We start from the raw sequence: 12,103 nt of genomic DNA, 5'->3' as shown, positions 1-12,103 counted from the left end.
AGAGCATAAGGTCAAACAGATTCCTCACTGGCCTTGCAGACAACTTCATTGTCCAGAAAGTGGGAGAAGCAACAAGAGGAACAGCCATTTTAGATCTGGTCCTAACCAATGTTGATGACCTGGTTAGTGGGGTAGAAGTGGAAGGATCATTAGGCGCGAGTGATCATGCTCTTCTGAAGTTTACTATACAGCGGAAAGGAGCAGCCAAGCATACTAGGACTCAATTTCTTGACTTTAAGAAAGCCGACTTCATAAAACTTAGGGAAGTGCTGGGTCAGATCCCATGGACAGTAATACTAAAAGGAAAGGGAGTTCATGATGGTTGGGAGTTTGTTAAGAGGGAGATAGTAAAAGCACAACGTCAGGCAATACCAATGAGACGAAAACATGGAAGGTGCCTAAAGAAGCCAGGGTGGCTATCTGAAGAACTCTTAACTGAGTTAAGATTAAAAAAGGATGTGTACAAAAAATGGAAAAGGGGGGAAACCACCAAAGACGAATTCAAACAAATAGCCAGCACGTGTAGACACAAAGTCAGAAAAGCTAAAGCACAAAATGAACTCAGGCTTGCTAGAGAGGTTAAAAGCAACAAAAAAGGCTTTTATGGGTATGTTCGTAGCAAAAGGAAGAACAAAGAAACAGTGGGGTCACTCAGAAGAGAAGATGGTGAAATGCAAACAGGGGACACAGAAAGGGCTGAACTCGTCAATGCCTTCTTTGCCTCAGTCTTCTCCGATAAAGAAAACAATGCCCGACCTGAAGAATTTGAAGCAAATGATTCAGCAAAGGAAACACAGCCCAGAATAACTAAGGAGATAGTACAAGAATACTTGGCTAGTTTAGATGTATTCAAGTCTCCAGGGCCAGATGAACTGCATCCAAGAGTATTAAAAGAACTGGCAGATGTGATCTCAGAACCACTGGCAGTCATCTTTGAGAATTCCTGGAGAACAGGCGAAGTCCTGGCAGACTGGAGGAGGGCAAATGTTGTCCCTATTTTCAAAAAGGGGAAAAGAGAGGACCCAAATAATTACCACCCAGTCAGTCTGACATCAATACCAGGGAAGATTCTGGAGCAGATCATTAAGCAAACAGTCTGTGAGCACCTAGAAAGGAATGCTGTGATCACCAATAGTCAGCATGGATTTCTGAAAAATAAGTCATGTCAGACTAACCTGATCTCGTTTTTTGACAAAATTACAAGCCTGGTAGATGAAGGGAACGCAGTGGATGTAGCCTACCTTGATTTCAGCAAGGCATTTGACAAGGTGCCCCATGATATTCTTGTAAAGAAGCTGGTAAAATGCGGTCTTGACTATGCTACCACTCAGTGGATTCGTAACTGGCTGACTGACCGAACCCAAAGGGTGCTCATCAATGGTTGCTCTTCATCCTGGAGAAGAGTGACTCGTGGGGTGCCACAGGGTTCTGTCTTGGGCCCGGTCTTATTCAACATCTTTATCAACGACTTGGATGATGGACTCAAGGGCATCCTGATCAAATTTGCAGATGACACCAAACTGGGAGGGGTGGCTAACACCCCAGAGGACAGGATCACACTTCAAAACGACCTTGACAGATTAGAGAACTGGGCCAAAACAAACAAGATGAATTTTAACAGGGAGAAATGTAAAGTATTGCACTTGGGCAAAAAAAATGAGAGGCACAAATACAAGATGGGGGACACCTGGCTTGAGAGCAGTACATGTGAAAAGGATCTAGGAGTCTAGGTTGACCACAAACTTGACATGAGCCAACAGTGTGACGCGGCAGCTAAAAAAGCCAATGCAATTCTGGGCTGCATCAATAGGAGTATAGCATCTAGATCAAGGGAAGTAATAGTGCCACTGTATTCTGCTCTGGTCAGACCTCACCTGGAGTACTGTGTCCAGTTCTGGGCACCACAGTTCAAGAAGGAAACTGACAAACTGGAACGTGTCCAGAGGAGGGCAACCAAAATGGTCAAAGGCCTGGAAACGATGCCTTATGAGGAACGGCTAAGGGAGCTGGGCATGTTTAGCCTGGAGAAGAGGAGGTTAAGGGGTGATATGATAGCCATGTTCAAATATATAAAAGGATGTCACATAGAGGAGGGAGAAAGGTTGTTTTCTGCTGCTCCAGAGAAGCGGACACAGAGCAATGGATCCAAACTACAAGAAAGAAGATTCCACCTAAACATTAGGAAGAACTTCCTGACAGTAAGAGCTGTTTGACAGTGGAATTTGCTGCCAAGGAGTGTGGTGGAGTCTCCTTCTTTGGAGGTCTTTAAGCAGAGGCTTGACAACCATATGTCAGGAGTGCTCTGATGGTGTTTCCTGCTTGGCAGGGGGTTGGACTCGATGGCCCTTGTGGTCTCTTCCAACTCTATGATTCTATGAAAGTTTACAAAAGACTGGATTCTGATGCGACTGATAATCTAATGCTATTGTTGAGAGAACGGCTAGCAATGCAAACACAGGAAAGAATTTATTCTGCTGCTGCTGTTGTTTTTAATTTTCCATACATTAAATAGTGCCAATTGCCACAGCTTTAACATCATCACTGTAATTACTATCTATTACCAACAATAAAGGTAAAGGTAAAAAGGTAGAGGACCCCTGGACAGTTATGTCCAGTCAAAATAGACTATGGGGTGTGGCGCTCATCTCTGCTTTCAGGCCGAGGGAGCCAGTATTTGTCCACAGACAGCTTTCCGAGTCACGTGGCTTGCTGGACTAAACTACTTCCGACGCAACAGGACACCCTGATTGCAGCCAGAGCACATGGAAATGCTGTTTACCTTCCTGCTGCAGTGGGACCTATTTATCTACTCACGCTGCCAGCCTAGCAGTTTCCTGGGAGCAGGGCAGAGGGAAAGGGTTAAACTCACATCTGAGTGGGGGGGGGGAGGGGAGGGGGAAGGTTCACTCAACTTTAAGCTCATTTAGTGTCACAGGTCCAAACAAGACTGAAACAAATGAACATGGACTAAATAAAGGATTAGGATAACCCATGGATTTGGATAAAGGAGGATCAGCATTTGTACTTAGTTCAAGATTAAGGCAATAAAATGCCCTGTGGCACTGAATCACTGTTTAAAGTAAAGGAGACCCTCTTTAGTCCCAAAAACGTGCAAGCCATGACAACGTCTTCAATGCATTGCCAAAGATTATCTGCTGGATTAACTTTCCATTTCCCTAATTTTCGAGACTTAATTATAAAACAAATACTTTACACAGCAGCCTTACAGAGCAGAGAAATTGTTTTGAAATTGGTGCCTTTAATACATTATAACCCTTATCCTTTTTAGGCTCACTTAAGACAGGCAGGGGCTCTCTGAAAGGAAAAGAGGAACAGAGGCCAATAGATTGGGAACGGACCACTGATAGAGTGGAACGCTAAAGAAGAACGGTTACTTTGGAGTGCACTTTGCTTGGCAATATATATACCGTAAGTAAAAAACATATTCATAGTTATGGTATTACTTAAGAGTACTCATCTTTGGAAATCTGGTGCATGCTAAACAAGATTAAATGAATCATTGTTATTTTCTATTGTCAGCTGAGACCATCTTGATGGAATTACAAAGTGTTGTCTGTTCATGACTGGAATTGCAAATATGTATCATTTGAGCAGTTATCAATGACCCCCAAATCTGCCTACATGTTAAGGTACTTGCCGTGCAGAAGATTTATACTAGACACATCACAGGAGCAAACAAAGCACTCTGTAACCTTCCTTAATTCATTACCTGCTTTCTCCTTTTGGTATATCTGATAATTTCTCAATGCTCCCAATTCTCTGTCCTGTGTTGTTGGATAAATGGATGAAAGCAAATAACCTTCCCATCCTACCCTCTGATGGTGTTTTAAGGAACGTTTGGCAAAGGCTTGGTGAAATATAGCACTTTCCAGTGTTTGTGGATTTAGATTCAGCTCTTATATTAGCTAGTGTCTGAATTTTAATATTTTCTTGGCATACAGAAAATAGCAGCAAGCAGAAACGCATGGCACAGGAGGCTTATTTCATTTTAATTCCGCCACATCTCCTTTTCATTTTTTAAAACCCAAATCCGATGCACATCACTGATTCTAGAGTGGGCTGCTGCAAAAGCAGTAGCAGGGGTCATGCAACAGTTATACAGGAGGGCAGGCTAGAAGGTAAGCTGTCTGCAGTGCAGCTCCTTAGAGCAGAAAAAATGCAGATCCAATATGAACGTTGTGGGTTCCAGCTGATCTATCAAAATAAGTACGGTTCATTGTGAGGCTGGCTTGAAATTTAATATGTGATGTGAGGGACCCCAAGCTGAAAGATGCACAGGAGTGGTTGGCAACATTAGTACATCTGACTAGTACATGTTGGTAGCCAAGGCAACAGGACCAAAGGGATGCACATAGTTTTACAGTAACCAGCACATACATATACATATACACACCCCATCCCAAATAACCCTTACCTGAAACTATGCTCCTACCAGCATCAGGCAACTGTTGTTAAAAGCCCATGGTTGTTAAGCCAAAGAGTAGCCAAGTCTATGTCATGGAGCAGTTCACTAAAAGTCCTCAAAATTATTCTCATACTGTCACATCCATTTTAACTGCACAGCCCTTACTGCATAAAAGCCCCTTGCATATAGGCTGTAGCCCTCTTCAGATACTCAGAAAACTTGTTAGAGCTCCAACTGGGCAGGGAGAGCAGATGCCAGCCTTGGCTCCAATGGACATTAGACTTGTTCCTCCTCTTTCAACTTACATGGGTTGAGGGTGAAGGTTTGCAGGGAGATTCTAGTCATGTTCAGTTGCATGTAGTTATAATCCTTCCTTCTGGTTTGCACAGGGCTCTCAACTAAGTGGGTGATTCTAATAGAATTCAACTAAATGCAATTAGCATCTCCCTGTAGATCTTCACGCTCAACCTGTCAAGTTTGGGAGAGGAGAGGCAAGGTCAATGGCCAATGGGATGCTGGGGTTGGGGCTGGTGTCCATGCATCTAAGCCAGTTGGAAGCCTCTCACATTTCTTTGAATGCATGAGGAGGGCTAGATTCATTTCTGTATTTTGCATAGCCCCTAGTACAATGCTGGTGTTCAATAATCAAATACAAAATTCCAAAACCCATGTCCTCCTGCACTGGTGGTTAAGCCAAGCAGATAACTAGTAACATAATCTTAACCGACTAGCAATAGTAACTAAGTCAAAGAAATGCAGGGCATTTTATTAAAACAAGGTCCATTACATATTATTAAAAGAAGAGTTATTACATACTTATATACCAGTTCTAGTGGTGCAAATGGCTTTACAATCCAATTAGAATTGATTCTTAGCTCTGCTAAGATGATTTCTCCAAAGGAAACATACACCATCTGCATGTACAAATTGCAGCATAGCCGGAACTAAGCTATTTCCTTACTTATAGCAGTTATATACAACCCTTCATAAAAAACAGATTCCAGGGCACTGTGCAATGACATAGATAATCAATTAATTAAAACCTAATGCAAAACAATTAAACACTAGCATTAGCAAACATAATAAAAGACAGCAGCTAAAACCACCATGCAGGCTGAGGGATTATACAAATTAAAATTCCTGGGTAAATAACAAAGTCTTAACCATCTTGGCTGTGAGTCCTGGAAGACCTTACAGGCTTTTTTCCACCTGGCCTGGGAGGGCAGAGCCCTGACTGACTCCAGCTACAAAAGCTGAGGCTACTGAAGAGGCCAGAGACCATCTTGGTTGTCTCTTAGTGAAGACCCAGGTTATCGAGCCTGAGCTTCCCCAACTACCAACCGCCATGAACCACCATTGGCAAGACTGGCAGCAACAGCAGCAGATGTGTTCTATGTTTATTTTAATCTCTTGTTAATTGTGCTGTATTAAATGTGCATTTTATACCTGACTTCCTTTAGTAAGGTTTTCCTTTGAAATCGTTTTTTTAATTTCTATTTATGCATTTTCAATATTTAAATATATACAAATGTTTTTTTAAAAAATTTTGTTATCTTTGCTAAGTTAAACATGCATTCTGTATCTGACCTCCTTCGTAATGTTTTATTCTGAATTCTTTAAGATAATATTTTAGTTTCTTGTTAATTATGTTGCTTTGAATGTATACTTTGTATTTGATTTTCTCCAGGAACATTTTATTCTGGATTGTTTTACTTGATATTCTAATGTGTTGTAAACCACTTTGATTTTCCCCCCTTAAAAACAGAATGATATGAAATTAATAGAAATGAATGAATAATGATAATTAACCTGGCTATGAGGAAGGAAGTCCCAGAAGTCTTCCTGAAACTTTGCCAGCTTTGCCTTCTAGCCACAAAGCAACAGGCAAACCAGACCATTATTAACTATTTAGACAGTTATTGAGATGCCACATCTACATTCCAGTTGCTTAAAAATAAGCTTAAACAATCAAAAATAAAAACTGATAACAAACAAAAACTCAGAAGAACAGCTAGATTTGTAACAGCATAAAAACTAAAAACAGACAGATTGAAAATATCTCCAATGCCAGGGCATTTTGAAAGAATTCAAGTGGAACTGAAAGGCAACAGACTTGGCAACTTTCTGGCGAGAGAATTTCAAAGTTGTGTAGCACAACCAAAAAGGCCCCCCATCTCTAGTCACCATCCACCTTACCTTTGCCTGTTAATATTTAGGGAGGTTCATAAGATAGAAGGTAGTCCTATATTCTTAGCTTGCCCTGAGCATGTTTTCCAACACATATAAAACATCTTCAAATAATGTGGTAGCCAATGTGGTAGCCACAGAATAAATCTTTATTTAAATTATTTATAATTGGCTCTTTGTTGTTCCCAGTGTGAGGAACATTAAAATTCAATAAAACAAGAGTGTAAACTACTTGAAGGGGGTAAAGCAGGGATGGAGGAACCTGTGAGCTTCCAGATGTAGTGGGACTACAACTCTCAACATCCCTGACCATGCTGGCTGGGGCTGATGGGGGCTGGAGTACAACAGCATACATATAGAAGGCCACAGGTTTCACATCCTAGGTGTAAACCAAAGTAAATTCTCAATGAGTAAAGCAGGTTCTCAGGTAGCAAAACAGTCTTGTGGTAATTCTTAAATAACCAAAATGTCAAAAAATGGATACTTTCAGGTGCAAGTAGAAAGGCACTGGGAAAGAGGAGAGTTTGACTATTTGTGTTCCCTATGACACCTCCCATGTAGTGGCCAAAGCAAGCTTGAGTAGAAAAGTCTTTAAATGTTTCAAAAAGATGCCCATCCTCAGATTCTCTGTTCTTGCCACTGGGAGTTTTTCGTTCAAAACAGAATGGCCATGTTATAATCAAGCATAACGATTGCAACTGAACACAGGGTAAGACCTCATCCTTTTGGTGCATGCTACTCACCATTATTACTGTTGTCATCAACTAAAATAATCTCTTTGAGCAAATGAGCAGGAGTCCTGTCGATAGCAGAATGAATGGAACGCAGAATCACTGAGAGAGCTTCATTCACAAATATGAAAACAATGCTGACCTCAGGAAGACTGTCTGGAAATGTGAGGTTCTTGCACCTTTGAAACAAAGAAAAAGAATGCACTGTCAATTTCTCAAATGAAATGTAGAAGCCATAAGTTCATCCCTTCTGGTTGGTACAGTCCTTGGTCATGGCCTTTATTTTTCATTATTTGCATTAGCTAGGAATTACATGGAACTTCTGAATTTGCTACCTAGAAAAATTCAGTTCAACATATGGAGAGACATCTATCCACTGAATTTCTTGAGTGAGCGTATTCTTTGACATTTGATAGAGGGACACAGGAATGGTCTTAGATATGTTGAATAATCAAGGATATTTCATATGAACAGGAGAAAATTGTTTCCATGAAGACCGGTGGTATACTCTGTGAATGAATTTTTGAAATATTCATTTCCCACATTTCCCTATAATACCAAATACACATACAGAGGTACCTCGGGTTAAGAACTTAATTCATTCTGGAGGTCCGTTCTTAACCTGAAACTGTTCTTAACCTGAGGTACCACATTAGCTAATGGGGCCTCCCGCTGCCGCTGCACGATTTCTGTTCTCATCCTGAAGCAAAGTTCTTAACCCGAGGTACTATTTCTGGGTTAGCGGAGTCTGTAACCTGAAGCGTCTGTAACCTGAAGCATCTGTAACCCGAGGTACCACTGTACTTTAATTTAGATTTCATAAATTTATCCATTTTAGTGTCACAGTTTATCTCACCCTTAACATGTTAGAATTATGGCTAATTTTAATTATCGGTTTTTAAAGCTTACATTGATTAACTGTTGATAGAAGAGAGTTAAAGGTTACTTCTGGAAATTACTTTCAAGTTGATGAGTTACCATAATAGGGATGACAAAAGAAAATGTTTGGGTTTTTTTAAGAATAATTTTTATTAACCGACCAATCACATCAAATCAAACCAAATTACATAAATTCCAAATTACACAGCCGAATTTTAAATTTTTGTTGGGGGTACCCATATTTCAAGTTCCAAAGTGATCCAATCAACTTCTTGCTTCTTTTGTTTGTTTGTTTGTTTGTAAGATATTTATTAAAGTTTAAACATTGCAAAGAAAAGAAAAAAGGAACAAAAGAAGAATACAAGCAACAAACAATTACAAAACCTCAGAAACAAAAATAATACAAAACATCAACAATACAAAAAAGGAAAAGAAGAAAAAACAGCATTTAAAAAACCCAAAAAAGAATAAACAAAAATAAAAAGAACCCCGTATTTTCATATCCTTATCTTTCATTTGCTTATTTCCTCGACTTCCTCACACCTCCTTTTTTGTATTCTAGTTCAATTAATTATTCCAGCAAGTCCTTTCCCTCTTTCTCAAATTTAGTTCCATAATTTATCTTAACGCAATTTAACCTTAAATTTACACTTTTACCCAATGTCGATCTATTTCATACTTAATTCTTTATAATATTTCTACTAGAGTCATATAGCTCCTATCCAGCATCCTTCTAACATTCATTAATTTTAGAATATTTCTGTAAATATACTTTAAATTTTTTCCAATCTTCTTCCACCGACTCTTCTCCCTGGTCTCGGATTCTGCCAGTCATTTCCGCCAATTCCATGTAATCCATCAGCTTCATCTGCCATTTTTCCCTGGTAGGTAGGTCTTGTGTCTTCCAGTCTTAGCGATGAGTATTCTTGCTGCTGTTGTGGCATACATGAAAAAGACTCTGTCCTTCTTTGGCACCAATTGGCCCACCATGCCCAGGAGAAAGGCCTCTGGTTTCTTTAAAAAGGTATATTTAAATACCTTTTTCATTTCATTATAGATCATCTCCCAGAATGCCTTAATCTTTGGGCATGTCCACCAAAGGTGAAAGAATGTACCTTCAATTTCATTACATTTCCAACATTTATTATCGGGCAAATGATAAATTTTTGCAAGCTTGACTGGTGTCATGTACCACCTGTAAATCATTTTCATTAAATTCTCTTTTAAGGCATGCATGCCGTAAACTTCATGCCCGTGGTCCATAACTGTTCCCAGTCAGCCATCATAATATTATGTCCAACATCCTGTGCCCATTTAATCATAGCAGATTTCACCATTTCATCCTGAGTATTCCATTTCAACAGCAAGTTATACATTCTTGACAAATTTTTAACTTTAGGGTCTAACAATTCTGTTTCCAGCTTTGATTTTTCCACCTGAAAACCTAGTTTTTTATCCTGATTATATGCCTCCATTATTTGATAATAATGGAGCCAATCTCGCACTCTATTTTTTAATTTTTCAAAACTCTGTAATTTTAATCTGTCACCCTCTTGTTCCAAAATTTCCCAATACTTCGGCCATTTAGCCTCCATATTGAGTTTTTTCTGGGCCTTTGCTTCCATCAGCTTCTTGCTTCTTACTGCTGTTTTAATGTCCACAAATCTAACCTTATGATATTCACAGTACTATCCAGTCCTTTCTTATTATTTTTCCACATCTCTTGTTGTTATTTTCATATATTTTTCCTTTCTCTTTGTGACCTCTGATAGTCTCCGCAAGCTGGTTAGAACAGTTTGTAATCCTGCGTGGATATTTTTTTTTTTATCCAGTAGCCATATCCAGACGTTTTCCATATAACATCACTTCCATACATCAAAACAGTCTTAGCGTCATTAATCTTCACCAATCTGCCTCCTTTCTCAAAACCTCTGAGGAGATTCACTAGGAATGCAGTCTGAAAACAAGTCCATTCTTCCTCCTGGCTATAAATCCTTTGGCAAGATGGCGACTCCGAATTAATTGCTGCGCCATTCCCAAAAGCTCTTATTGCTTCTTGGTCTCCATAAAGCATACTTTTGGTTAACGTTTATCTCCACACAGACCTTAATCATCCTGCTTGGGTCAGTTCAACCGACGGTTCTAATGAGGAGGGGTTCTTGTAAATCACATAGAAGGAAAGTAAAAAAGGTTTCCCCCCCCCCCATTCAGCCCCGTTGTCATAATACCCCGCCTCTGGTTATCTTCATCGTAAAATATTCCTGTTTCTCCAGCCCGTCGTCTTCTTTCGCAGAGGTCACTTAAATTAGCAGACTTCACTCCCCTCCTTCACTTGAAATATGTGCATTTGCTTCTTTTGTAATTAATTATTCCAAATTGCTGCAACTAGTGTGCGATCAGAGACAGCGTCCAGGAGAGCCGAGGTCCACACGGGGGCATTCTGCCTAGGGCCCTCACCCCCTTCTTTCGAATTAGGGGGTGATTTATGGGCACAGCAGGCAAGGGCAGTGTTCCCCATTTCCTTGGGGCAACAAGGGAGGCTGCCTACTCCCATAACAGCCTCTTAATTACCCTGTGTGGGTCGGAGAGATGGTATTGTCAGCCATCTTCCAATGCGCCCCCTAGTGGCCCCCCGACAAAAGAAAATGTTGATGGATTATGTGCCATGGACTGCCTGGTGGGTTATGTGGACCCCCTGGGATCTGTGGAACACCAATTAGGACCCACTAATCTAGAAAGTAATTGTCAGTGAAGACCAAGTGAGAAAGTGTTTCAAAATGGGAGAAAGTATCAAGGGTCAAGTGCAGAACATCTGAAGGGAAAGTATGTACACTTTAAACAAAGTTCATTTTTCCAACTTAGCCATAATACAAGACCAACATATATTTTAAGCATCACCGATTCCCCCCCACCTGACTGAAGGCATTTGTTCATATGTAATATCAAAGGCAGCATGTTGATCACCCGTACTTTATTTGACATCACCAAAATAAGGATCTGAATAACAGGTCTGTACATGCAAAGCTTCCATCATAATGTTGGTCATTTGTTCATATCAATATCTAAAACAAAACATAGCCCATGTCTAGTGGTCAAGCTAGATTAGAATTAATAAAAGAATGCGGAACTGAAGTATCTGTTGTCATAGTCACCGGAAAACTACATACAGCACAGGTAAAATATGCTACAAATGCTCTCTTTCAAGCACAGCAGGCAGTAAATAGAAAGGGGCTTGGTAATTCTCTGAGAAAGCATTTCTAAGTAGACAACATTTGCTGAGGATGGTCACAAAGGAGGACCATTGCAGTTTTCTCCCCTTATAATGGAAGTTTAGTAAGCAGCGTGGAGCTCACTTAAGATAATGAGGAATCATTCTTCCATATTATTTATCCTTGGTAATCTGCTTTCAAATTTAGTTGCATCACAAATAAATTGAATTATGCATTGCATTTCTTTAGAAATCTGCCTCCCCACACAGAAGCCTCCAAAGGAGTTCAGGGCATGATCAAACTATTATAAATCCAGTAATTCAATTGTGTCATGTTCCCCAGGGAAATGTCCTTTCTGAGACACAGAAACAAGGGTTGCACTTGTTCCTAGATATGGTTTTGGAACTGTAGATACTACCCAGACAGCGTGCGTTGTGGAAAAAAGTCTGCATACCTTCAACCTTGCTTCTCTTCTTGGCTCTTTTTGACAGCCAAAAGCTCAAAGCAGGAGTGGGGCAGTGGGGTTAGAAGAAAATCAGAGGAAGACTCACACTTCTCACCTCCTGTAATATCTATCCAACTGCTATCAGCTGGGACTTGATACTGATTTCTTGGCATCTGCACCTGACTGCTGTCCCCTGTAGCTTTGGTCTTGCACCTTCAGAGAAGCT

General features: G+C 40.2%; 1 protein-coding gene across 2 annotated transcripts in view; it reads right to left on the bottom strand.

Annotated features, from left to right (window-relative positions):
• Window positions 1-12,103, bottom strand: part of GALNT18 (polypeptide N-acetylgalactosaminyltransferase 18) — a 369,938-nt gene that overhangs the window by 120,993 nt on the left and 236,842 nt on the right. For both annotated transcript variants that reach the window (XM_081013763.1, XM_081013762.1), the window contains exon 3: window positions 7,357-7,523. In XM_081013763.1, the coding sequence (XP_080869889.1) occupies window positions 7,357-7,523 (167 nt within the window). The remainder of the gene's footprint in view (window positions 1-7,356; window positions 7,524-12,103) is intronic.

This window comes from Podarcis pityusensis, assembly GCF_964106645.2.
Source record: "Podarcis pityusensis genome assembly, chromosome: 1".
NCBI lineage: Eukaryota > Metazoa > Chordata > Lepidosauria > Squamata > Lacertidae > Podarcis > Podarcis pityusensis.
Note: the sequence above shows the minus strand (reverse complement) of the source record. Positions and strands in the feature narration are given on the sequence as shown.